Source organism: Hemicordylus capensis, chromosome 3 (genome assembly GCF_027244095.1).
Source record: "Hemicordylus capensis ecotype Gifberg chromosome 3, rHemCap1.1.pri, whole genome shotgun sequence".
NCBI classification, from domain to species: domain Eukaryota; kingdom Metazoa; phylum Chordata; class Lepidosauria; order Squamata; family Cordylidae; genus Hemicordylus; species Hemicordylus capensis.
In genome coordinates, this window is record NC_069659.1 from 193,877,877 (window position 1) to 193,905,743 (window position 27,867).

Consider the following 27,867-nt stretch of genomic DNA (forward strand, 5'->3'; position numbering starts at 1 on the left):
TTGGGGCCAGATGCTGGGATCACAGGGAAGCACATCTCCAGGATACTGAAGGCAGCAGAAAGAACCCACTCTTCGTCTTGCTGCTGTTATATCACACCTGGGGAGCAAGGATGGGAGCTGTGTCTGATGTGTTTTCCTCAGCCAGGCTCTCTGGCTCTTCTGCATTTTCTTTAACAGAGAGGATTATATTCACTGTTTTCTCCTCCAAGTGTCTCTGCCTCCTTGAAGACACTATGGGTGAAGAATTCATGACAGCCTCCTGTTTCTTGCCACCTTTGAGGATGCTCCTTAGGCATCCAAAGAGGGGTCTGTGTTGCCCTCTTCTTGCTTCCCTGGGAAAGGTGTATGTTTGTGCAGTGTCATCTGCACCCATCATAGTTACAGCTGTACTGCAGGGGTCACTGTACTGGCCCTGTGTTCCATCTGCTGCTGTTTTGTTCTGTTGTTTACTGAGCAGAAAATATGCCAGACCAGTGAGCACTAACATTGCGCCTGGAAAGGTAAGAATACGAGGAGAGAGAGAAAACCAAATCCAGTTAGATTCTCAAAGGGTATCATTTTAAAAAACACACAACTGCAGAATGCACTTGTACCTTCATCCCTCCTGCTCTCTTCATTCCCACTTAACCTCCAAAATGCATTGGGCTGGGTCCAAAGATCCCCTTTCTCCAGAGGAAGGAGTCCTTTGTCAGAAGAAGGGAACCTTTAGATCTAAGCCAAGGATTAGTAATTCTCCTATTGCTGGTCATTGACCATGATAAATTCATTCATTCATTCATTCATTCATTCATTCCTAATTCTCCTAATGTGCTCGTAGGTGGTAAAGTAAAGTGTGCTGTTGAGTTGGTGTCAACTCCTGGTGACCACAGAGCCTTGCGGTTGTCTTTGGTAGTTTGGGGTTGTCTTTGGGGTTTGAGATCTTAATCAATGAGGCTGTGCACACTAGCAGCCAAACCCAAGTAGGGCAGCCTGTTGGGCAGGCTGGGCTGCTTGTTGGGCTGCTTGTGTGCAGCACCAGGATCGAGGCTGATTCTTGGACTGCCTTCCCTGCAAGCCCAGGAATTTACCCCAGGCTTTAACCTGGGTTAAAGGGCACAAGCACACTCTTTACCCCAGGTTCAGAGTTGTAAGTATGCTTGTGCTGCATGCAGCCCGAGCATATACAGAATCGGGCACCTAGTGCACCCAACTCTCAGGGGATCCCACAATGCACTGCGCTCATCACAGGGTGCACTGTGGGATTCCTGGACCAGGAAAATGAGTCCCAGCCTGCAGAGATCCACACTGCATGGAGCAGTCTGGAGTGTGGTTGCATGCTGAAGAGGAGCGTGGAGATCATCTGTGGGGAAGGTAGAGGTGCACATAAGCTTAATAGGTAGCTTTGTTCATAGTTGCCTACAGGGACCTCCACCTCTCTGAAGGCAAAGAACAGTAAATGAAGCTGGCAGCAGGGTGACAGTGACTGAAAGAAGTGTTGGGAATTCTCTCTGGTAAGAGATACCCTTCTATTACAGCAGAGTGCACAGAGGCAAAATACAGTGGAGTCTGCCCAGGCATGCATGTATGCTAAGAGTAAAAGAAACTCAGAGCCAGTTCATTGTTTCAAATCAATATAAGGAGTCTTTATTAGTGAACATTCTAGACAGGAAAGTGGAGAGAGAGGATCTCTAATCTAGCTAGCTTGCTGGATGCGGAGGGATGGCTTCTGCATCTCTGCACACATGGTGCAGGGAGAGAGGAGCGTGCGTGTTCCAAGGGAGAAGAAGGGAAAGAGGAAATGGCAAGGCAGGAAGGAAGTCCCTGAGAGTAGCAATCTACATATCAAAGGGATAGTGTCAGAGCAGTAGAGAAGGGATGACCAATCTCTCGACCCCTCTAGCCCTCTGACTCACTAATCTGTCCCCCTCTCTCATTGAGACATGAGACAGCGCAGAGTCCTTCACTTCCAACAAGAAGAAACGCCTGAAGCAGAAAAGTTAAGATTCTCTGAATATTTGTTGCACTGTTGCGCTTCAGTGTGCTTAGGTAGAACCATTTTATTTGAAATATATATAGTGCTTGCATGCAGAAGGTTCCAACTTCCCTCCCTGGCATCTCCAAGGTAGGTATGAGAGAGACTCCTGCCTGCAAGCTTGGAGAAGCTGCTGCCAATCAGCTTTGAGTCTGAGAAATGTAGGTTGTTGTTTTTCTATTTATATTTTTATTCTTCTTTTCTCAGTTGGGTTGACTGGAAATTGACCAATGTAACCACATTTTTTTAAAGGGATCCAGAGAGGATCTGGGTAATTACAGACTGAGTTTAACAGCCATTCCAGGTAAGTTGATAGAAAGCATTATTAAAGAGAAAATTATCAAGCATATATAAGAGCAAGCCTTGCTGAGGAGGACCCAGCACAGCTTCTGCAACGGTAAGTCTTGTCTCACTGACCTTCTAGACTCTTTTGAAAGTGTCAGCAAGCTTATAGATAGTGGTGATCCAGCAGAGCCAGAAAAGATGCAGAAAATAGCAACCAAAGCAATCGGGGGCGGTGGGAGTATTACTTGATTACAAGGAAAGACTACAACATTTGGGCCTTTTTTAGTTTAGAAAGAAGACAGCTAAGGGGGAACATGATAGAGGTGTATAAAATCATTCGTGGAGGCTATTCTCACGACCAGCAAAAACAGGGCTTGAGGTCTGAAGGCGGGGTTAGCACTCCCGTGTGAAACCTCGGCAAGCTTTCAAACAGGGTTCAGTCAAAAGAGGGTCACCCAGTTCCCAGCCCCTCCTCTAAAACCAGGTTTAGCAAGCACGGGAGGTTGCCTACCCTCTCCCAGTGCTCATGTGGAGCCAAGGGACGCTGTGGGGCGCTGCTTGAGGCTCCCTCCCCTCCTCTTTACCGGGATACCATAGAGCCTGGATACCAGAGTGCCCTGCAAAGCAAGATGAACGTTTGGGAAAAGCCTGCCCAGCCACAGCACTCAGCAGCACTCGCTCCAACTTTCTTAAAGTGACAGGCACCTTGCAAATGAGCCCAAGGGAAAACAGGAACATGCCATCCACCCGATGCCAGCATCATGAGAGAGCAGCAGCGCCATCACCTGTGCAGACCCTGCAGCTACCCTCCGATGCCTTCCTCCCACTGCTGCTCCAGAGGTGATACACCCCCAAGGCAAGGGCAACATCCCCCTCCCTTGCCCTTTCCAGGTTGAAACTGCACAAGTGATGAGACTCCTGCTCTCCTCTGCTTGGCGCCAGTGGTGGGGGAGGTGGGAGAGGAGGGAGGGAGTGCATGCTTGTCCACTGTATGGTAAGAAGAAGCCTACAGCAGGGAGGCAGCATCAAGGGAGAGAGCTGCTGCCATGGGGAGAAGGACTTCCATTGGTGGGGACCCACCAGTGCTCGCTTCCCAGAGGCAGCAGGGACAGTTCACACAGCAAAGAGTATTCCTTGCCAGCAGGTGACATCATGGCACAAAAAGGCACAGGAGCTCAAGGCAGCAGCCTTGCAGATGTTTGGCCTCAGGCAGTACTCTAAGCACACGCTCTGAAGCACTGTAATCCTAGTGAGCTTCCCACTTGAGGAAAGATGCTGGGGCCAATGCCTTGAAACACAGCCCCCCTTGTTTGTGCTAGCCTGCCCAATGGCCACCGTCGCCTGAGAGGAGAGAGGAGGTGGGGTGTCCTGACAGTGAAGCCTGGGGGCCTTTGGTTGGCGGATAGGCATGCAGGGTGTTGCAGGACAGAATGGCACGGTGAACTTTGTGGGGAGATATGCAGGCTGCCTCTCCTCAAGGGAGGAGGGCAGTCCCGGTGCGAGATCCCTGGGATGAAAGAGGATCCTCAGTCAGGCCCCCAAACAGATGGGTGGGGTGCAGAAGGATGGGTGGCAAGAGGCACCATTGATAGGATGGGGTGAGTGTGGAAGAACAGCTCGCCCACTCGCCTGCTTGCTCACTTGCCCGTCTGCTTGCTCGCTCCCTCCTCACCACTTGCGTGTTTGCTCACCCCTCCCCGCCCACCTGTTCTCTTGCCATCTGCAGGACTGTGTTGCACAGAGGATGTAGAATGAGCTGAGCAGTGTTTGTGTGTATGCCTGTGTGTGCACGCACATGTCATTTTTCCTTTGTACAGCTGTCGCAGCTTCACTTTGGTCCCTGGGCCCACTCCAACCTGGCTATATACCTCTGCAGGGTCAGCAACCTCCCTTTTCCGTTTGCAGGGGGTGGTGGGGGTGGCCAGGGAGTGCGGCTGCTGGGAGCCAGTTCAAAAGAAATCAGGCTAGAGATGTGCTCAGCAAAGGCGCTGAAGGAGCAGCCTAAGAATTAAGCCCCTGCCCTGCTCAAAATCCAGGGAAAGGCAGGGCAGGGAGCAGCAGAAGTCTTGCCAGCGTGTTTCTCCTTCCCAAGCAGATGGTGGCGGCTGCTCCGGGTGGGTCCAACAAGGTCTCCAACAGGCAGGAAGCCGGCGGGATGGCCAGCCAGCCTTCCCGCAGACAGGAGAGCCCTTCCTGGTGTGCAAAGGGCCCCGCCGTGCATCCCACCTCCAGAGGCTCCCAGCAGTTCGGCTCCCACATGCCCTCCCTCCTATGCCCATGCTAGGTCTCTTTGTTTGGCTCTCGTGCTTTGTCCCTCTTGGATCTGGGGTGTGCATTGGGGGGGGGTGGCTCTTCCTTTGAGGCTGGCTGGCAGCTGCAGCTGCTCTCTTCTCTCTGTTTCTGTCCCTGCCTTGTTGTGGGCTGGGAGATTTGGGCATTGGGACGGAGTTCAGTGCCTTTGACAGTGCTGCAGTTGCCAGGAAAGGGTTAACTGAGTCTACCAATCAGGAAGCAGCAAAGAGGGACTGCAGCTTGGAGCCCTCTGAGTGGTCTCCCTGGGTCACATGCTCGCCCTCTCCACTCATGGAGCTGCTGCTGCCAGGGGTGGGGCTGGAGGACCAACAATGCTAGCTGTGTCTGGGGAACCCTGAAATGTTAATCGTCTGTCGCTCATGCTCCCTGCCGAGTTTGCACCATATGCTCGTCTGTTTGCTATGAGGTAAAAATAGGTTTCAAGCTGCATTCAGGAGGTGACCCTGTTTTCTGCTCGTGTGACTAGCTCCATGGTGTGGATCAAGTGGACAGAGAGAGGTTTTTCTCCCTTTTCATAGTATTATTCAGTAATCCAAAAATCTTCAGTTTAAGATGAGAGTTAAGATGCTTTACATTTTCACTTGTGCTCTAAAAAGAATGGAAATAGCAAATTAAGCTGTCCATCTTTACATCTGTGCCATATAAGCTGTAAAGACTTTGTACAGCCTGCTTTCCCCACTCACGATCAGAGCGGGAGCCCTGGGCGGCCGAATCAGCCACCCACACGATTGCCGGCTCCATGATGGAGCCTGAGGGGGCTGGGGAGCTTGGGGGCTGCGTGGCCCCCGGAAGCCCCAGTATGCCCTGCACGAGCACGCAGGGCATACTGGGGAGACCCCCGGAGCCGGGAGGCGGTTTTCACCTCCCCTCCGGGGGTCTACTCCAGGGGTCTACTCGTGCGTAACCGTGGCGCAGAGCTGTGCCGCGGCTGCTCACAATCTTTAAAACTAGATTTGTGGAGCGCTCGCTCTGCAAACCTGGTTTTAGGGCAGGGGTAGTTAGGCGGGTTACCCGCCTAGGAACCACCGGGCTTTCAGCCAAGCCTCCGCTAGCCCAATTTCGCCCCATCATGTGAATAGCCTCATTGTATTTCCAGAAATTTCCCACAAACCTCACAGTTCTCCTGCTTGATTTAATTCCCTTCAGGATGGTGTTATCAGCAGTGCTGTCTAGGGATGTGCACAAACTGGCAGACGGCCAGTTTGACGGAGGTTGGGGGGGTTGCCTTTAAGGAGCAGGGAGGATGCTCTAACCCCCACCCAACTGCTGCCGCATTTTCCCTGCTGCCAGTGCTGTCTGCAAAATTGCTAGCGTAGGGGGGCAGCATATCCTCTTGCCCTCTTGGTCAGTGTCAGACCAGAAGTGGCCAGTGCGCATGCCAGTGATTTTTCAAACAGTGCCAGCAGGGGAAATGCGGCAGCGGGTGGAGTGGGGGGTTAGAGCACCCTCCCTGCTCCTTAAGGGCAACCCCCACCCCCGCTGTTAAACCCTGCTGGGCTGCCAAATTGGTCAGGAGGTCCGGGAGAGGGCCTTCAAACCCTTTCGTGCACATCCCTAATGCTGTGTCCTGAAACAGTGGTAGGCCTTAACCCAATCTGACTGAAATAGTAGGTCATAACCATCTGAATTGCACTTTTTTAACCACATATATTCCTACTCTGCTTTATGACTCCCTAGAGGACAACACACACACACCCAATTCTTGAAACCCCAACTCTTTCAAGGGCTAGAAATCTATATGAGCCCTTATATCTTCTTATTCTTCTTCCTTCACTCAGGACACATAGGCCTTGAGCAGCAGGTCTGTCCCCCAACCACAGTTGGACTCTCTGAGGAGCCGATATGAGCTCTTCTGGCCTTGGTTCTTTTTCTTCTTTTAATAAAGTTGTGGCATGTTTTAATGATACTTATTAGTGTCCAACTCTTTCCCTTCTGTCTATAAAGTAGTACATTTAAAACCTTTTACACAAGTGATGTAGTCTCTGAGTATAGACAGGGTAGATTTCTCCCCTTTAAGCTTCAGGCCTCCTTAATGGCTTACTCAAAGTAGTCTCATTGAAATTAAAAGGACATTAAGCATTTCTTAACATGCCTTTTTAATTTCAGTAGGATTACTTTGAGTAATTTTTCTCATTATGTCAGTCACTATCTCTTGCCGTATTCTCGACAAAGTCAGAGGAGAGGTTATTGGCATTTTTGTTTTAAATATAATCTTATGCCCAGTCAGGGGCATAACTATAATAGGGCAAGGGGAGACAATTGTCTGGGGGCCCAGTGCCTTGGGGGCCCCCCCAGAGGCAAGTCACATGACTCCCACAACCGCGCACCCGCCCTGGGCTTCCTTCAGTTGTATTCCTTCCTCAGAAATTGATCCTTTGTTCCTTTTGCGCCTGTGGCGCCATATTCCCTCAGTCTCTCCCTCCCTCTCCACCCTTTGCCACAGCCTCGCCTTCGTTACTCGCTCTTCCTCCTCCTCCTCTGTCCTGGCCCCTGTCCATTGGCTGGCGGTGCCACTTGAAAAAGAGTTGAAAGGCGCATGATCAACTGGAGCACGCTGGCGGAGCACGAAATCGCAGCCTGTGAGTGAACTCCTCCCGTCGCCCAGTTCTTTGAGGCCGCACTTACTTTCCCGCCTTGCTGAAAAATTTACCGTGCTGTGCATGTTTTTGAGGAAAGAGAGACAACGGACATAGAGAGGGAGCCCTCAGGTAGCTGATCCCAGTAGCTTTAACAGGAGGGTGGAGCAGGGGGATCCTCCTCAAAAATTTTGTTGCATTTTTATTGTTGTGTGTAGAAGCGGCTTAATCCGAGCGGGGGGAACCTGCTGAGAGGAGAGGGCCTTTTAGCCACAACAGGGTCTGTGTGTGCAGGGGCTCAGCAACCAGCCACAGGGTGGAGGGCCAGTCCAGACAGGGTGACTCAACTCCATGGCGGGGCTCTCGCAGACCCTGGTCGAGTGCGGAAGCAGCTTGAGGAAGCAGCGGTAGATGCCGGGCTGGGACCTGGAAGCAGCAAGCAAGGGCTTCCCACTCCCAAGCTCCGCCACCGCCCGAGGGTCCCCATACCATTTCTCGGGCGGGCAAGGCCTGGCAAGCCCCAGGCGCCTCCCCGCCTCGAAGATGCATTCTGCTGCAAAGAGCCCAACTGCAGGGGAGGGGAGGGGCACTCCAAGCAGACCCAGGGGGAGGAGGGAAGGAAACAGGGCCAGACAGAGCCCACAAGGAACACCGCTCCCCTGGCAAGCACCCCCCTCCCAAGGGACAACGAGCCCAGTTGCCGCTGGTCCCCTCCTTCCCCCTCGGGATCCCGGGCGGGTCCTCCTTCAATTGCTCCCCACCCCATGAGGAGACCTGAGCATGCGCTGCCCTTTGCCTCGTGCTCCCTTTCCCCCTTCCCACTTCTCTACCTCTTGCCTTGTTCTCCAGAGCCTTTCAAACAATAGTCCAACATCCAGGCAAGGATAGATATGCAAAGCAAGCTATAGCCTCCCTCCTCCCATTTGCAACTGTTTATGCTTTGCTGCATTTGCTAATCTTGGTCCCACATCATGCAAAAAGCCATGGAAGAGACAGGAAGTATTTTGTCCCACTCTGAAAGGAGCTGCTTGAGCACTGTGGGCTCCTCTTACTGCTACCCCCAAACTTTGAATGACTTGGGCGATTGTTCAGATAAGTCCTCTTTTTTATGAATTAGCATTTCTTAAATGGGATTAGTCTATATGCTTGCCTGGAACTGTGTAGTTAACATGACTATCTGAGTTGAGGGAAGTGAAAAGCACTGCAAAAATGGACACATGCTGTTAGTCTTTAATACTGCCTAACTTTTATTTACTTATTAGATTTAGATACTGCTCAACTAACCAAAGTCCTTTAAGCAGTTTACAAATCTTTTCAAATCTTTAGTTTGTCCTTTTGCATTGCTGAAGAGATACGCCATGTTAGTATTACTATAAGCAGAGCTAGGCTACTGTATGACAAACTGAAAAGGAAATGCGGGGCTCTTCCTACAGTTTGAATTTCACTATTTTATTGCTAATCTGCAGCGAGGGGCCCATTTTAATAATTAGTATTTCTAGTGTGTTCTAGGCATTAAATGTAGCACAAATATATAGTCCTCAGTGTATATCATGATATACTGTGAAGTGTGTGTGTGTGTATTCAGCGAAATGTATTTCCAGGCAGCATCCTTATTTTGATATATCAGACTTAAATTCTTCATTTCTCAAGTATGGTCAAGTGAAGCAGGGGCAGAGGGAGACCAGCGGCGGCCCAGGTTCAGCCCACTGCTGTGGCCCTAGCCCCGCCCCTTGCAACAGACACATCTGATGTCATTAAGCCAGGTCCCCTGCATCTGACAACAGATACATGGGGAATAGCTTAGCTCGCCATGAGGCCCCGTTTGAGAGTAAAGTCTGACCAGCGCTGCATTCACAGCATGGCCGGAGCACTCCCAGCCATGCTGCAAACATGGTGCTTGTTTCGCTTGCAAATGGGGCCCCGGGGCCACTTTTATGAGCAAAATCCGGCCAGCGCCGTGTTTGCAGCATGGCCCGGAGTTAAAGGCAGGGAGAGGGGGGGCCAGACCAAACCGGGGGGGGGGGAGGGTTCGAAGGGGGGACCAGACCAAACTGGTCCGGTCAGGTTTGAGTGCAATTCGCATTCAAACTGAACCAGACCAGCCGGATCCATGCACAACCCTATTTTTGAGGAATAGTAAAGAGACAGCACCACCTAATGGCACAACAGGGAAATGCTTGACTAACAAGTAGAAGGTTGCTGGTTCAAATTCCCACTGGTACTATATTGGGCAGCACTGATATAGGAAGATGCTGAAAGGCATCGTCTCATACTGCGTGGGAGATGGCAATGGTAAACCCCTCCTGTATTCTACCAAGGACAACCACAAGACTCTTTGGTTGCCAGAAATCAAAACTTACTCAAGGCTCACTTTAACTTTAAAGAGCTAAACATGTAAAAAATATACATTATCTGTGCTGAAAAAAGGTTGCCAACACTTTGGAAACCCCCCCCCCACTTTTTGGAAGTTAAAAGCTTAAACTGCTGTATCTCTGACATTTTCCAATGAATGTGCACCAAATTTGGAAGGGTGGTGCCTCCTATCCCCTAGTGGATGTGTGCAATGTTCTGGATGGTTACTTTTGATGTTATAAGCAATAGAATGCTCAGGGCAGAATGTTGAAAACTCTACTAATCTTAACTATACTGACACTGTTGTGGTTTCTCACAAGAAGTTCTTATAAAGATGGGTTCTGAGCAGGCTAAGAGAACACTTAGACAATAGGTGCTAGATATGGCTATGGATGATCAATCAGATCAGGCTTGCCTTCCAAGATATGTATTCCTGAGCAACCAATTTTCTATTTTAAGACCAGCGAGCTATTTGAACTGCAAAATGGTGTCGAAATTTAGCTTTGACCCTTTCTCATTGTATTGTCCTTCCTACAGCTGTATTAGTTGTGAACCTCCCAGAGACATAAGTTTTGGACGGTATAAAAATATGTTAAATAAATAAATAAATAAATAAATAAATAAATAAATAAATAAATAAATAAAATTAGAGGCGAGTAAGAAAAATCTGTACGTAGCTCAGCTATGCCTTTGCAGTTCCAGTGCTATTGAATCAACCGCTCATGTCCTCCTATACAGTCTCTTTTATAAGGATATCCTGAACTCATTTTATCACCCCTTTTATAATAAATTGTCCAGGCCATACAGATCTATTTTATATTCAATATTTACTGTCCAACTAGAATGATCTAATTTCTTTAAATGTTGTACACACAAAATTATAGATTGTAAAATTTGTCAACACTTGATTAATTTGCTTTAATTTAATAATTAAATAATAATAATAATAAATAATTTAATAATAATTTAATTTATTGTTTCAGTTTAATGGCTTGTAATCCAATCGTTTTGTTTTGCTTAATATTTGTTGTACAATGCTGGTTGATGACCATAATAAAGGATTAAATGATTGATTGATTGATTGATTGATTGATACATACTTTTGATTTTATAAGCAGTAGAATGTTCAGGGCTTATAATGGCAGAATGTTGAAAACACTGTGCCAGTATAATCTGTTGGAGCAAAATGCTGGAAGATTCAGTACAGACAAAAGAAAGTCCTTTACACAATGTGTAGTTAAACCATGGAATTCGCTGCCACAAACTAGATTATTTTTTAAAGGGATTATACAAATTAACTAATGATAGTGCTATCAATGGCTACTAGATTAGATAGCTGTATATTTCCATCAGGATCAGAGGGGGCATGCCCCTGAACACCAGGAGACTTTTCACAAAGGGTTTTATTTCGAATCCACTCCTGATTGGAGTGTGCCAGTCCACATATTAGCTGGATTTACCCCGAGGTTCCTGCAGGCTATCAGGGACCAGGACAGACAGGATTTTGTTTTTCCCTGAATGGAGGCTGCGAATTCTGGCTTAGTCCAAACTATGTCCGGTTTTCAAAAATCCTCTAGCTTCAGAGGCTTGGGGGGGGAAACCTGGGGCTTCTGTTTTGCCCTGCAGTTTTCTCTGTTATGTTTGGGGTGGTCATGCCACTAAATCGCCGTTTTTCAAAACTCAGTGAAGGAGAGTTTGATAGCTCTTTTGGGTATTAGGGGTGTGTCCAAACCAGTCCGGAGGCCATTCTAAAGGCCTCCGACCTGCCAGACCGGTTCGGACCTGGCTGGTTCGGGTCCAGGTGGGGGGTCTTTCTTTAAGGGCGGGGAGGGCTTGCTTACCCCTCCCGCCTCTTTGCCCCCGCCAGAGGCCGTATTTCACAGAGTAATGGGGGCGCTGGAAACCAGCCGCCCCCGCCGCCCCCCCCCCCCCCGCCGCGAGCAGATTAAGGCAAAAGCTACCGCTACCACTGCCTTGGTAGACCGGGCCTCCGGCAATCAGAGGCCCGGTCTACCCGGCCTTTTCCCGGTGGGTAGACCGGGCCTCCGGCAATCGGCGTCCTTTGCGGCGCATGCATGCACGCGCAAAGCCTCAGTAGCGTCCAGGACTTTGAAGTGAGAGGAGCTCTATTCGCTAGCTCCTCTCTTTGTTTAAAACAGCATCGGGTGAGGACTCGGGCGGGCGGGCGGCTGGGAGGGAGGGAGGGCTGGCGGGCGACGGCGGCAGTGGTAGTGGTAGCTTTTGCCTTAATCTGCTCGCGGTGGGGGGGGGGCGGCGGGGGGGGGCTGGTTTCCAGCGCCCCCATTACTCTGTGAAATACGGCCTCTGGCGGGGGCAAAGAGGCGGGAGGGGTAAGCAAGCCCTCCCCGCCCTTAAAGAAAGGCCCCCTTTCGGGGCTGGGCCGGACTGCTCCGAACCATGCACATCCCTATTGGGTATGGTCTGCTCGAAGTAATTTGCAATTGTAAGCGCTGGGAGGGGGGTTGTTGCAGATTGGCTGATACTTTGTTGAGGAAAGGGGAGGGAGAAATTCCTGAGTTAAACACAAGCACAGCCTGCAAAATGTGTGTGTTGCTCTGTTTTACATAGCCTTTAGATATGCAGAATGAATAACCTGAACCCTTTGTTGTCTAAGCTGATTCTATTAGGTGTGGGTGTGGGTGTAGGTGGTAGTGCTAAATATTATGTGATGAAGGCAGTCACTCACAAAGGCAAGGTTTTATCCTGCTGTTTTATCCAGCTGTTTGGCAACTCGTTATGCTGGTCTTGCGCTCTTAGCTGTCAAACTATTTTTTAAAAAGCTCTCTTGCCTCTTCCTCTGTGGTGTGATTTCTGACTGGTTGGAGTGAAAACCCGGACCAGGTAGGTATGAATGCACAGAAAAAAAATCTGCCAGGGAGTGCAGGGAGGAACCAACAGCTATGTGAACTGTCAATTTAATCCCCCCAAGTAAACATCTTGCGAATCTGCTGCTAAGCAGATTCGCTCTTCAGATACCTCGAGGCATAAAGCCATGTGTGAATAACCTTCTGGTGCTAGGGGACACCAACATGAGGGAGCAGTTGCTCTCTTTTCCCTGCTTGCAGGCATACATGGATGGCCATGTTAGAGATTTGGAAAAAGATTGTTTATCTACCCCACCTGCAGCAGAAGTGCACAAGTAAGAAGAACACTACTAATTAATATTGTCTAGAGCCATGGAGTTAAAGTTCTAAGTAAAGTAGTGCATTTAGGAAATACATCAGCGAGATAGGAAAGGCCTACATGCCTAGCTGCTTGCTACAGCAGGATAAATGTGATCTGGTTGGTATATGATAATTCTTGGACCATACTATGGCTCTTGAGTAAAGGCTCTTGAGTAAACTTATCATGGGATAAGGGGAAAGGTTCATGTGTGGATTGGTAACTAGGTGAAGGACAGGAAACAGAGGGTAGAAATAAATAGACAGTTTTCACAATGGAGGAAAGTAAGAAGTGGGGTCCCCCAGGGATCTGTACTGAGACCAGTGCTCTGGTCCCAGTACAGATTCATAAATGATCTAATTCATAAATGATCTAGAGTTGAGGTAAGCAGTGAGGCAGCCAAATTTGAAAATGACACTGACCAAAACAGATTGTGAGGAGCTCCAAAAGGATCTCTCAAACTGGGTGAGTGGGTGACAAATAGGCAAACGCAATTCAATGTATGCAAGTGTAAAGTGATGCATATTGGGGCAAAAAACTCCAGCTTTACATATATATTGATGGGGTCTGAGCTGTTGGTGACTGACCAGGAGAGGGATCTTGAGGTCGTGGTGGACAGCTCATTGAAAGTGCCGACTCAGTGCACAGCAGCTGTGAAAAAGGCTAATTCTATGCTACAGATCATTAGGAAGGGGGTTGAAAATATAAATGTTAATATTATAATGCCCTTATACAAATCTATGGTGTGTCCACATTTGGAATAGTGCATGGAGTTCTGGTCACCATATCTCAAGAAGGACATTGTAGAACTAGAAAAGGTTTAGAAGAAGTCAACTAAGATGATCAGGGGCACATTCCTTATGAGGCAAGGCTACAGCATCTGAGGCTTTTTAGTTTGGAAAAGAGGCAACTATGGGGAGACATGATAGAGGTGTATAAAATTATTCATGGAGTAGAGAGAGTAGACAGAAATAATTTTTTCTCCCTCTCTCAAAAACACTAGAACCAAGGGTGATCCCATGAAACTGAAGACCAGGAAATTTAGGACCAACAAAAGGAAGTACTTTTTCCACACAGCACATAATTAACCTAAGGCACTCTCTGCCATGGGATGCGGTGATGGCCACTAGCTTGGATGGCTTTGAAAGGGACTTAGAGAGAAATTCATGGAGGACAGGTCTATCAATGGCTACTAGTCCAGTGGCTATAGGACACCTCCAGCCTCAGAAGGAAGATGCCTCTAAATACCAGTTGCTGGGTATCAACAGCAAGAGAGAGGGCATGCCCTCACCTCTTTCTTGCCTGTGAGTTTCTCAGGAGTATCATAATCTGGGGGGCCACTTTGTGAAACAGGATGTTGGACTGGATGGGCCTTGGGCCTGATCCAGTAGGGCTGTTTTTAAAGCAGGGAGAGAAGAGGAAGTCACTCTCTCAGGTGAGGGAATGAAACCTGAGACAAGTGGAGGCACTTCACTTAGGGCAGAGTGGGTGGCACCCTCCCAAAATATCAGCGCTGCCACCATTTTTAATCACTCACTGCCTCCCCTCTCTGCCTTTCCCTGCCTGAAGTTTGCCTGCCTAGCTGCAATGTTAACACAGAGTGGGCAATAGTAGCATGCTCCTACTGAAAACACTGGACCATGTTTCCCCCTTAATTTAAATTATATTAATGAGGCAGCAGCCAATTGAAAGGCTTGGTTTTGTTTTCAGAAGTTTGGAACACCCAAAGAACCAATGAGAATTCACCATTTTAATTGACAGCTCTGGTAGCCAAACCGAGTGGTCAGAGGGGGAGGGTCTCTATAGAGAGACAAGGCAGAAATAGAGAAGGAATCGCCATTTTGGTTACAGAGTGAGAGTTGTAACTATCACTCTGGATTAGAGAGACCAATTGTTGAAAAGTAAAAGTAAGATTAAAAGCTTCATTTTATTTATGTATTGCTTAAAATGAAACCAATTGTGGCTAGAGGGGCCCCCTCCACTGGCTCCTGACAGGCTGTTTCTCCAGGCTGCTTCTCTCAGCAGCACACATGCGCTGCCACACGCCACTTCTTCCCTTGCCAACAGCACTCTGAAGTAGGGATGTGCACAGAACCGGACGGGGGTGGTATGAAGGCGGGGGAGTGTCCGACTTTAAGGGTGGGAGAGGGTGCACTTATCCTTCCCTCCACATTTCCCCCACCAGTGCTCGGTTTTTGTAAAGTCCTTCAGGGCGGCAGCATACCTCCCTGCCAGAAGTATCTGGTGCGCGTGCGCATGAGCCAGCCGGATGTGCATGCAAGCGAGTGTGATGTGTGCATGTGAGTGCAATGTGTGCACGTGAGCGCCCGGTGTGCGCATGCACACCAGGTACTTCTGGCCAAAGAGGGGACGGGGCGGCAGGGAGGTATGCTGCAGCCCAGAAGGACTTTACAAAAACTGAGGACCAACGAGAGGGAGCAGCAGGAGGAGTAAGTGCACGCTCCCCTCCCCTTAAAGTCCAACACACACATCCCCACCTTGGAACCTCCCAGTGTTTGAGCCATGTTTGTGCACATCCCTACTCCAAATCTCTAATACTCAGTCCTGTACTGAGCCCGCCAGGAGAGGCAGCGTTGAGCCTCTTCTCCGGGAAGCATATGCATGCAGCCGCATGCCATTTCTTCCCCAGCTGGGCCCGTCTGGAGCACTCCGGAGTACTGAGCTGGGCTGGCCGGGAGAGGCCCTAAATTCAGTTTCTTGTTCTCCTCCTCACACCTGGGGCAAAATGGCTAGCAGCCAGGATTGCGCTTAGTGAGCTGAAGCACTGGAAAGAGCAGTGAGGCAGTTAGGTAAGGGCACTCTCCCCCCCGCCACAATAAACCTGCATGGGATTTACCCATTAGCATGTTCCACCCAATTTTTGCTGCCTTGCTCTATGCCGCTTCTGAAACGTTTTCCTCTGTCAAGGGAGTATAGTGTGAAGGAAAAGCAACATTAAGAGGGTGGCGGCAGGGAGCCAGATGTAAAGGAAGATGAGAATTCTGAAGCCTTAGTAACTGTGGCAATTGCTGTTTTTCTTACCACATATACATCCCCCCCCACACACACACACAAATCCTAGAGGTGTGTTCTACTGCAGCTGGTTACTGTACGGTCTGTAGCAAATTATTTGTAGCAAATGTCACAAATAATTAGCTTGCTTAAATGCAAAAGTAAGAATCCTGGTGTATAATGAGCAGCTAGTGGCTTGTGTTTGTACTGTGGACTGTTGTTTATAGAAATCTGAAGAAATGGATACTTTGCCATTTAGAGCATTTCATCTTGAAATATCCATGGACGGTACCTGCTGGTAGTTATACTACAGATGATATTAACGCCTGCCAGAATTGTTTAAAATATCAAATTTACAACAGATATTAAAGAGTTATTAATATATGTGATAGTTATAGGGGAATGCTTACTTCCAGCAATAAGATACATATTCTCCAAGACTGTTCTTTTATCACTTTTATTATTCGGCAAAATGATATGTATAATTTCCCAGAAAGAGGTGAAAGAGTACAAGAGGGGGTAACAGCCCATCTAAAGTCAGGCACATTTATTTTACCTCAGGCATGATTGTCTCATTGTTCTCAATGGGCAAGATACGTTCAAAATTTGGACAATCCAATCTAAAATGACTGGTTTCAGTGTGATATATTTAAATAGATGCTTAACTAGCCCATTGAGATCAATGAGACTTAATGTTATAAAATAAACGAATAATAGAAAAAGAGAGATAATAGACCCTGATGTCTCCCAATAGCCTTAACAGAGATGAGAAACTGTACTAACAAACTGTATTGGAGATGAAATCTGCCTAATTTACAGATGATATCTGTGGCACACAAAGGAAAAACAGTATTTACCTGAATTCAAGAATATCCAAGGTTTTTTTTAAATATTAGAAATCAGGAGGTTGTTTTAAATTCAGAATCCTATTCCTTTCAAGTAAATGCAGGTAGAAGCTGTATTTAACCTCCACTTTTTAAGGGGATTGTCTTAAATTCAGAGTCATCTTCTGCACAGGTAAATACAGTAAATAGGTTGATAATTCAGTTCAATGAGGCTGCAGCAAGGACGAAGCAGTGCGTGTGTGTACTAAAAGGGAAGGGAATTAGGTTTCTCAATGGTAGGATACAGATATATTACTATTATGAAAGCTTACTGAAACTGTTTGGAGCCAAGCTAGTTAATTCTGAAAGCTAAATCAATGTTCAACTGAGAGCATTGAATGGAAAATCAGATTGAACTGTAGGCTTGTATGGTCCCTTCTTCCCCCTTGCACAGAACTTACCTCTCAGACAGTTTTCTGTTTATTGTTAACAATAGTTTGCCAGTGATGTCCAAACTGGCAAAATTGGGAGTATGCTATAATGCTCCCCCTGCATACCATGATTTCTTATTCTGGTTTGGAGGATGAACACCAACTTGAAGTCTTCTGTTCTAAACACCATGATAAAACTGATTAGTGCTAAACAGCCAGTAAATAGTTAACTGGAAATGAACCCTGTCCTAACTGACAGGCTGGTGAACTCCAGAGCTCAGCCAAAGTACACCTGGTGGGTGGGACTTAGGGAGCTGTGGCAGAGGGGAGAAGGCAGTTATTTGTTAGAGAGAGAAGGACATGTGGCCAGGAAGGATGGCTGGAGGAAAACTACTCTGCGGATCCTTGAAAGATAGGAGTGCAGGAAGCTTGAATTCTCCTCTAGTGAGTTCAAGAAAAGGAAGCCTGGGCGTCAGAGGCGTAACTATAGGGGGGGCAGGGGGGGCACGTGCCCCGGGCACCATCTTTTTTGGTCACATGGGGGGCGCCGCCATGACAAAAAATTATTATTATTATTATTATTTAATTTTTTGTTAACACAAATGTTTCCTGCTCAGTGCAGCAGTGCTGCAGCAGTCAAGGGAGCACGTCGGCGCCCCCCCTCCCCCACGAGCGGTCCCTTCCGTGCCGCCCGTGCCCCCCCCATTGCTTTGCTGGCGCCTGGCGGCCAGTCAGTGGCCTGGCTTGGCGGCGGCGGCGGGCGCTTGTGAGGAAAAACCTAAGTATAATGTAGTATGTTGTGGCGCGGGGGAGGGGGCGCCATTTCAATGCTTGCCCCGGGCGCCGTTTTCCCTAGTTACGCCTCTGCTGGGCGTTGACTTCGAGAAGTTTAGTCTAGGGAAAGGTTTGTTTAGTCAGACTTTGTGTTATATTCCTTTTGTGTGTGTTTTGCATATTCCTGATACTGCTCTATTATAGTTTACCTACAATGTAATTGAAACAAGAAACACTGAAGCTATTCTCACGATCACTGGAAAGTGGGCTAAGGGAACTTAGCCCGCTTTCCAGGGATCGTGGGAACCACTAGGTTTACAGGCAAGCCCGGTGCTCCCAAGGCGGCTAGCCCACCTAACTACTCCTCCCCTAAGACGAGGTTAACGGAGCAAGTACTCCATTAACCACATTTTTTTGCTCATGTGCTGCCGCAGCACGCGGAGACACACAAGTAGACCCCCGGGCTCGGGGGTCATCTTCAGAATGCCCTGCGCGCTCACGCAAGGCATCCTGGAATTTCCAGGGGCCGCATGGCCCCCAATCCCCGCCGCCCCTGCTGGCTCCGTGACAGAGCCAGCAGTTGTGTGGGTGGCCGATCTTGGCCGCCCAGAAACAAGTGTCTGCTCGTCTGCGAGGAAAGCGGGCTAAGCCCACTCTCCCTGCAGTTAGCCCCAAAGCTCTTCTCACTGATTGTGAGAAGAGCTTCATTAGCCTACGCGCCATACACCTAGAGAGTAGCAAAAGACTCTATACACATTTAAGTGTGCTTTTCCATTTTCCTAAATATTTGTTCTTTGCAACTGAGTAACCAAGATTTTTAAAGTGTGCTGCCCCAACATCATTCAGACTTCTTTTGAAGTGTTATTGTAACCTACTGAGTATTTTTATCTGTAATTAAAAGCTGAGTAAGCCTCAGACGGAAGCAGTCTGTAGTACCTGAATAAAACTCTTTTTCTTTTTGTTCTTTTCTTTTACAAGCCTCTCCGAGTTGGTTTTTAACTCAGGAACCCCCCTTTCCTGAGTTAAAAATCAATTCAGAGAAGCTAAAGGGGGATTTTTCTGGTGCAAACACATCCCCTCAGGCATTCAACAGCTATAAGCTTTCTCACCATGGTTTTCTCAACACGGCTTGCCCGTGGAAGATTTTTGTACTTGTCTAGTAGCAAAATAAAGAGAGTTTTCCCTGGCATTCCACCCCAACCCCAGGAAGGTTCAAGCTCTGTAATAATGGGGGAGCCATTTTTGAACCTACCAAAAATACAGAAGAGTATTAGGAGAAGCCTAGTCATGCAGCTCATCAGGGATGATTCAACATTTCTTTCCCTCACAAGATCTTGCTTGGAGACAAAGGCTTTAATCTGCTACACGGTATGAGATGGAAGCTGCATACAAAACTTGAAGAGCTTGCCCAAGCCCACTATGCTTTTATGATCTTCCAAATCTTGGCTTCAAGTTTTGTCTGAATTGAACTGATGAGTCAGCAGTACCCAGGTCTTTTGCTAGCAGCAACAAAAATTGTTTTGTAACTTTTAACATAATAAAAATTGTAGCGCACTCCTCTTGACTAATATTTCTCTTTGAGCCAGGCATGTCTCTACTGCTTTTCTTTTTCTTTTTAAAAATCAACAGATGCAAGTGAAAGTTCAGCTAGGGGCTAGTGAATAGGGGAGCAGATTAGTTTACAGCTTTGTAAAATTTGTGTAAAAATTAGATAAGCTATAGCTGATGATTAGAAAAAGTCAGATTTTAATTGGAAGAGCTATCCATTAAGAATACATGACTACTGTTGGGTTTTTAAAAGGTTATTTGGTTTACTTCCCCCCCTGCTCTATTACAGCAATTGAAGATGGCTTTTCTAACAATGAGTGGTATTTGTTTACTTAAAATTGAGTGATCTTGCACTTAAGATCTGATCTTTGAATCTCTCAAACATCTCTGAGTCTCTGGCTCCACATCCACCCAGTACCGCCCACACTGGCTCTGCCCATTACTTGCCCTGCCTAGTGCCCATCTAGTCCCAAGAGCCATCAGTCGCCACTGCCTGAGACTATCAGTGTAACAAAAGGGAAAGTAGAGTAGAGAAAGGGGTCAGAGAGGGGATTCCCTTGTCACTATCTCTACCCCTAGTGGTAAATAGGGTTGCTGATGCTATGAGTCATTGCTATCAGGAGCTGCATTTCCAACAGGCCACTGCATTTCCAACAGACTAACAAACAAGAAGGATACTGAATTATATACACCTTGATGTACATTTACCATGCCTTCCATTCATGAATTAATTTGGGCCTTCTTTCTTTAAACCAAATATTTTTTCAACTGAGAACCAGCTTTACTTAAGCCTCTCTCTCTCTCCCTCTCCATTCCCCCCGTCCTCACTAGGTATTCCCATTAACTCTTTCTTCCTCTTACCTGGGATAGTGACATGCCAAACAATTACAGGGTGCAGGAAACAAGCTACTGAGAGCAGCAGATAGGCCAGGAACTTCTGGAAGGCCCCACGACGCCTGGCTTGCTTCCAGCAAGTGTGCACCATGGGCCTCATCTTGGATCTGCAGTGAAAGAGGCAAGTTCAGGCTGGGAGTGGCTTGGTGCCTCTCATCCAGCCACAATTACAATGATCTTTCAGAAATAACTTAGTATTACACTCAGCCCAGATGGACTGGCCAGGGTGGGTGGGGAAATAGAACTCACATAGAGCAGGAGGTCAAGAGCAGGCTGGCGAAATAAGCTGCTTCACACACAGAAATGGCTATTCCTGAAAAACTGAAGGAGGAGACCATTTAAAAGGCAAGGGATGGGTAGTACAAAACAATCCCCACTAACAAGCTAAAATACCAAGTCAACAATCAGTTAACCATCAGTTAGCTGCTGTGAAGCTTTTAATTATTTTTTTGTGGAAAATATATCTTGTAGTCTAGCCAACCTAGATTCCATCGCTGGTGCAGAGTCTTTAGTGAGGGTATCCAGTAACTCCTCGTGCAGTTATATTGGATTAGTTTCAGTTTGTGACTCCCAACGACGTGAAAAAGCTGCTAGGAACTGTGCATCCTACCACCTGTTCTCTTGACCCTTGCCCAACATGGCTTATATTAGCAAGCAGGGAGATTGTTGTAGAGGGCCTGGTTGAGATCATAAATGCTTCTCTGAGGGAAGGTAGGATGCTTCCTTGTTTAAAGGAAGCAAATATTAGACCTATTTTAAAGAAGCCTATACTGGATTCCTCAGAGTAGGGCAATTATAGGCTTAACACCAATCTCCCATGATTGGCCAAGGTGATTGAGAAGGTGGTGGCCTCTCAACTCCAGGCAGTCATGGTTGAAACAGATTATCTAGACCCATTTCAAACTGGCTTTCGGGCAGGTTATGGGGTGGAGACTGCTTTGGTCAGCCTGATGGATGATCTCCAAAGGGGAATTGACAGAGGGAGTGTGATTCTGTTGGTCCTTTTGGATCTCTCAGCAGCTTTTGATAACGGCCATGGTATCCTTTTGGATCGCCTGCAGGGACTGGGCGTAGGGGGCACTGCTTTGCAGTGATTCTGCTCATACCTCTCAGGCAGATTTCAGAAGGTGTTACTGCTCCTCTACAAAGTGACTGCTGCTGTACAGCTTTTGTATGGTGTCCCTCAGGGTTCCATTTTGTCTCCATTTTGTCTCTATATGAAACCACTGGGAGAGATCATCAGGGAATTTGGAACAGGGTGTTATCAGTACACTGATGAAACCCAATTCTATTTCTCCATGTCAGGCAATGCCATGCCTTTCCTAAATGCCTGCCTTGAGGCAGTAATGGGCTGGATGAGAGATAACAAACAGACTGAATCCAAACAAGACGGAAGTGCTCACTGAAGGAAGCCATAGTTCAGGAAATGGGATAGATTTGCCTGTTATGGATGGAGTTACACTCCCCCAGAAGGAACAGGTTCGCAGTTGGGGAGTACTTCTGGACCTAACCCTTTCTCTGATACCTCAGGTGGAGGCGGTGGCCAGGAGTGCTTTCTATCAGCTTCAGCTGGTTCGCCAACTGCACCCTTTCCTGAAAGTGGAAGACCTTAAGTGGAACATCTTAAGACAGTGGTGCACTTTTTTTTTTTTTTACATTTATATTCCACTCTTCCTCCAAGGAGCCCAGAGCGGTGTACTACATTCTTAAGTTTCTCTTTCACAACAACCCTGTGAAGTAGGGTAGGCTGAGAGAGAAGTGACTGGCCCAGAGTCACTCAGCTAGTATCATGGCTGAATGGGGATTTGAACTGGGGTCTCCCCAGTCCTAGTCCAGCACTCTAACCACTATACCACACTGGCTCTCACTACACCACGCTGACTCTCCACATGCTAGTAACCTCCAGGCTTGACTACTGCAATGCACTCTACATGGGGCTGCCTTTGTACATAGTCTGGAAGCTGCAATTGTGCAGAATGCTGCTGCCAGATTGGTCTCTGGGATGTCCCGTAGAGACCATATTACTCTTATTCTAAAAGAACTGCACTGGCTACCAATAGGTTTCCGGGCAAAATACAAAGTGCTGTTTATTAGCTATAAAGCCCTTAATGGTTTGGGCCCACAATATTTAAGAGAATGCCTTCGTTATGAACCCTACCACCTATTAAGATCTTCAGGGGAGGTTTGTCTAAGGGTGCCACCAGCTCATCTGGTGGCAACTCAAAGGTGTGTCTTCTCTATGGTTGCCCCAGGGCTGTGGAATGCACTTCCTGCTGAGATTAGAGCTGCTCCATCCCTGTTGACCTTTAGGAAACAACTGAAGACACATCTCTTCAGCCAAGCTTTTTAGTTAGTTGGTGTTTTTATGGATATTTTAATCTAGTTTTAACTGTTAAATTCTTGGTTTGTTTTATGCTGTAAACTGCCTAGAGACTTTGGTAGTGGGCTGCATACAAATTTATTTTTAACATACATACATACATACATACACACACACACCAGGTAGAACAGGTATTCTATTCAATTCAGGTAGAACACAGAAAAGACAAAGCCCCTGCACAAAAGGTTTGCAGTCTTGGATTGCCTTTTTTGCTTCCTTTCTACCCAAAACTTGTTTGTTTATTTACTTTTAAAAAATAAAACAAACACGTAATACAAACTGGAGAGGATGCAGTAAATACATCAAAAGATATAATACAAAATATGGTGAGATGGCTGAACTGAGATGCTGATGTAGCATCTCACATCTCATCTCATATGGTGAGTTCAGCCATCTCACCATATTTTGTATTATCTATATTGTCTCTTTACTGAAATATCAAAATATTAAAATAGCATTTGATATTTATTTTGTATGTTGTTTTTTAAATATAAAAATTAAATTTATATCCCAAGAGGAACAAGATTTGTTGCGTTTAGTAGGCAGCCTCTCTCTCTCTCCCCTCCCGCCCTCTCTGAACACTTTAGAATGCCTGTGTGTCTTCCCCTGTCCCACATCCCCACTAATGACCTGAATGCATGATGGACCCTTTGCCTGACTAATTAACCAGACTTCAATCTGATTGTACATTGATTGTGGTAGTGAACATTCACAGCTAAGTCTGTCAAACAGGAGAAGATGGGCTCTTGCATGGGCAGGCAAAAGGTTCACTGGGTGTTTTCATGTGGGTGATATTCAAGGAAGTTTCCAATCTATTCTTCCAGTCCCCAAGTCTGAGAACAAAACTCACAGCAGGTAGATGGCCAGGCTCTTGAACTGTCCCTGTAGCAGCGTGTCTGTGCCCACACCGATGAGTACTGCAACAAGGAACACACCACAGAAATAAATAGATAGATAGATAGATAGATAGATAAATGCTTTAGAGTGTACAAAGTGTTTGTACATGGTGTATCATTCATTCATTCATATATATATATATATATATATATATATATATATATATATATATATACACACACACACACACACACACACACACACACACACGATGCTGCCTTTGGTCCATATAGGTCAGGATCCCATCTACACCAAGGCTGACCCTCCAATGAAGCCTGGTGAAGCAAAGGATTGGAGGGGTTCGTGAGGAAGCCCTATTACTACCACCCCAATGAGTCTTGCCACAACCACTCAAGCTCATCTTGGCTGGTGCTTCTTATTCCCCATTCACTCTGCACACTGGGAAGAAGCTAAGGTTGAGACTGAGTGTGTGTGTGTGTGTGTGCGCGCGCGCTGCTTGTGCACTGCATGTGCCATGGGGATAGGGAAGGTGGTTTGTCCACCAGCTCATATGCCTGCCCAGCTTGGGCCAGACCTGGTCTAAACTGACTGGCAGCAGCTCTACAGGGTTTCAGACAGAGGTCTTTCCTACAGCAACTTGGGGATGCCAGGAACTGAACCTGGGCCCTTTGGCTGCAAAGCATGTGCTGTATCATTAAGTTACAGCCACTCTCTTGTCATATTGCAGTTTAGATGCAGGGAGAAGAGAGGCTGTAAGAACAGTGTGTTGCCCCGTAGTATGTTAGTGGCTGAGGTGAAATTTGAACCAGGGACTTCCCAGCTCACACTGTTAGCCATTACGCTATGTAATGAAAGAAGAGAATTATGAAAACCTATTCCAACCAAATCTTTAAATCCACTCTCTAACAGACCTGACACTATGGGCAGGTTTGGATATACAGAGGCACCTGAGGTTGGGGAGAGCAGCCAGTTCCCTGGGAGCACACGCTCCCTGCGCCAGCCTCTACTTCTGCCCCAGCTTCCAAGATGCTGAGCTTGGTCATGTTGTATTGTTACCTGAGAGTTAACTAAAGCAGCGCCATTTTAGATTCTTAAATGGACTGAGCAAGAGTCTACTCCATTTTGTGAGTTGTTCATTCCCACGTAGAAAAGTATTTGGTCTATTTCTCACCCTTTGCTGTAAAGGCCTTGATTTTAGCAACAGTATGTGAATTGCTGTGCCTTCATGCAGGACACGCTGATCACAGAAAGGAAGATTGCTGATTAGAAGCAGCTCAGTAGGATACATCTATATTATTAATTCTCCAGGATGGGCCATGCATGGGGATGTGGCAGAAAGGAGGCGATTGGCTGACAGAGGGGGAGGAGGCGATTGGCTGACAGAGGGGAAGAGCGTTCCAGAGCAGCAGGGAGTTTTGCTGGCCAGTTGGAAAGCAGTTTGACAGTTGGCTCGGGGGTGCCATGAAGTGGCAGGGAGCTCGGAGGCTGGGGGCAGCTTCGGGAGCTGGACTGTTGGCTCTGGGGGCTGCAGGCAGCAGACGGTTGGCTAAGCTGCGCCGTGAAGCAGCAGGGAGCTTAGAGGCTGTCAGGTGAGCGGGCAACAGTGCCTGGCAGTGGCAAGGGGAAGCAAGGACTGTGAGATAGAGATAGAAAGATGTAGGATAGAGGGGGGGGGCTGTGGGGAGAGCAAGCGAGAGGGTTGGGGGGAGAGTGAGCGAGAGAGTTGTGGGGGTGAGAGAATGAGAGAGAGAATTGTGGGGGCGGTGAGAGCAAGCAGGAGAGTTGTAGGGGTGGTGAGAACGAGCGAGAGCATTGTGGGGGTGGCTAGAGCGAGGAAGAGCATTGTGGGGGCGGCGGCGAGAGTGTTATGGGGCAGTGAGAGCAAGAAAGAGAGTTGTGGGGGGATGTTAGCAGTATTTATTGCTACTAGTAGGGTCAGCTAGTAGTATTTATGACACAACAAAGAGAGGCATAGAATCTTCAAAGGCTAATAGGATGATGTAGTACAGGACTACCTGCCAGGTTTCTTGTTATTGCTGATTGTGCTAAAACTGTGTCAATCTGTATAAAAACCCTTGGCAGCCTCCATTCGTTGCTGCCCTGCTCTGGAAACTATTCCCGGGGTTGCTTTTGCTCTGCAGATTAAATAAAGCTTTGAAAACAGTCTCCAACTGGTGAGTTCAATTGGCTAAGCGTGCACCAGGCTAATAACCCATTTTTCCAGTAACAGTTTGAACCCACTAATTTCAGCATATCATGCTCCATTTCCCTCAGGGAACCCGACATCTGTCCCTCACTTCAAATCTAAGTTACAGGTGTCCGATTCCATCCCACAAGTAGGAAAGTATTCGTGAGTTTCTGCGACATGCTCAATCTCAGCATATCATTACTAAGACTGGAAGTAGGGTTCATGCATGCTCCCGGAGTTGTGGCAGCTCAGGTGCCACATTACATGTGAAGCAGGTTACAGGATCTCAGAACAATAGTGTTTAGTAGGCCTGTGCATGTTGGAAAGTTTTGGAATTCCAGGTAGGAATTTCCAGCCCCCACCACCAGGAGGCAGTACATCATAAGGCAGGTGTCCCAGGGTAGGAGCAGGGTAGGAGGGCTCTTGAAAAGTATGAGTGCCAGTGTTCCCGCTAAGGCATGTGCATGTGTGTGTGCACTCACACTTATTTTTGATGTTTGCTCAGTTAGTTTTAGATCCCGCTCAGGTTGAAACAGGAAGGCCCCACTCCGATTGCACACACTGCCTTGATATTGCCGCCCAGAACAAAACTCATTCTGCACACAGATAAAAAAATTAGAGAGAACACTGATGGGTGCTCCAGGGAGTGGGGAGAGTGTGCTGCACAGCAGCCTGGGAAGCGTGCATGAGGCTGCTGGGAAGGCACATACAGGGCTGGGGGTAGTAGTTCTACTTGGAGCTGCAGTGTTGCTCCAAGTACCACCTAGTTGTCACCCCCGTGCCAGTGCTGGTTGGCTTTTAAAGAGCTCCCACCACTCTGCTTGTACCTTTGGGCACCTGCCCTTTAAATCACTGCCTCCTGGTGGTGGGAGCTGGGAATTTCGACCTGGAATTCTGAAGCTTTCCAGCATGCACAGGCCTAGTGTTTAGCATAGCCACATTTTCCCTATTGGAAGTGCATACAGGACAGTCAGAAATTCCATGTGCAATTCCTCATGACTGCATTTCTATTATAGGGATAGGATGGATCTTTTGAATTCATCCCAGATGTAGATGTTCAAGGCTCAGAAAATGGTGAAAACATAAACTGAGCTGAAAACCGGAAGACAAATATGTTCTAGTCCAGTTGCTTGCTCTACATTAGGGACTTCAGGTGCTTGTCCAACCTTTTCTTGAAAACCTCAGTTATCTAGGCAGCTCAAATACCATCAGAAGCAACCGTTTAACAAGCAACTAACCAGGGCTACATGGGGAAGAAAGGATTGCTATTGCTCTCAGAACATCCAGTCAACTCCACCGCTCAAGAGTTAGGAGAAGGATTGCATACAGAGCCTACAGGCCACATGCACACATAGTACAGGGCTGGAGACCAACTGCAGAAAACATTCCACAACTCTGGGGATATTACATACAGTGTGTTTGTATTGGTGCTTATGAAAGGATAGAAGCATTTTGCAAGATTGTGGGGGGAGTGAGCATAGATAAGTAGGAAAGCACACCGCAGCAGCAAGTTCAGAGGAAGCAGCAGCTACATGACCTGGCTGGTGTGAAGAGTAAGGTAACAAGGAACAGTTTGATTCCCACTGTGCAAGTTGTTAGATGGAGAGGCAGCAAAACTAGATCTCAGTACTATCACTCCACAGAAAGCAACAGAAATAGACAGGAGACAGTCCTTTGATGCCTTCTAGGGTGTTACTCATAAACAGCAAGTAAATCTCCAAGGGCGAGAAGCAGAGAATATAATCCAAAACACATCAGTGACACATTTGCAAAGTTCTTTGTAGAAAAAATTTGCTTGCACCCACGATAATTTAAATTCCACATTAACTGTTTCAAGTGGCATCTTTCTGCTGTGTATGGGATTCTTTTCATCCTATTTTGCTTGAAGATATGGATAAGATCCTTGGGATTGTGAGTTTTGGAAGTTAAGGACTTTGCGCTGTCTCGTCTCAGACAGTGGAGGACAGACTAGTGAGTCAGAGGGCTAGAGGGTCAAGACATTGGTCACCCCTTCTCCACTGCTCTGACACTATCCCTTTGGATATGTAGATTGCTAATCTCAGGGACTAACTTCCTTCCTCTCTCTCTCTTCCCTACCTGCCCTTCTACCTTGCGACATGGTAAGCCTCTCTCCCTGCACCATGTGTGCAGAGAAGATGCAGAATCCATCTGCATCCAGGTAGATAGATAGATTAGAGATCCTAACTCCTCACTTTCCTATCTAGAATGGAGTTCCTT

At 47.3% G+C, this 27,867-nt stretch overlaps 1 protein-coding gene across 1 annotated transcript; it reads right to left on the minus strand.

Annotated features, from left to right (window-relative positions):
* Positions 1–27,748, minus strand: TMEM72 (transmembrane protein 72). Its single transcript, XM_053308948.1, has 5 exons — positions 27,739–27,748; positions 23,434–23,500; positions 20,453–20,524; positions 20,171–20,310; positions 1–492 (listed from the first exon to the last, which is right to left on the minus strand). The coding sequence occupies exons 1-5, from the start codon at positions 27,746–27,748 to the stop codon at positions 92–94; spliced, it is 690 nt and encodes a 229-aa protein (XP_053164923.1). The 3' UTR covers positions 1–91.
* Between the last annotated feature and the right edge of the window lie 119 nt (positions 27,749–27,867).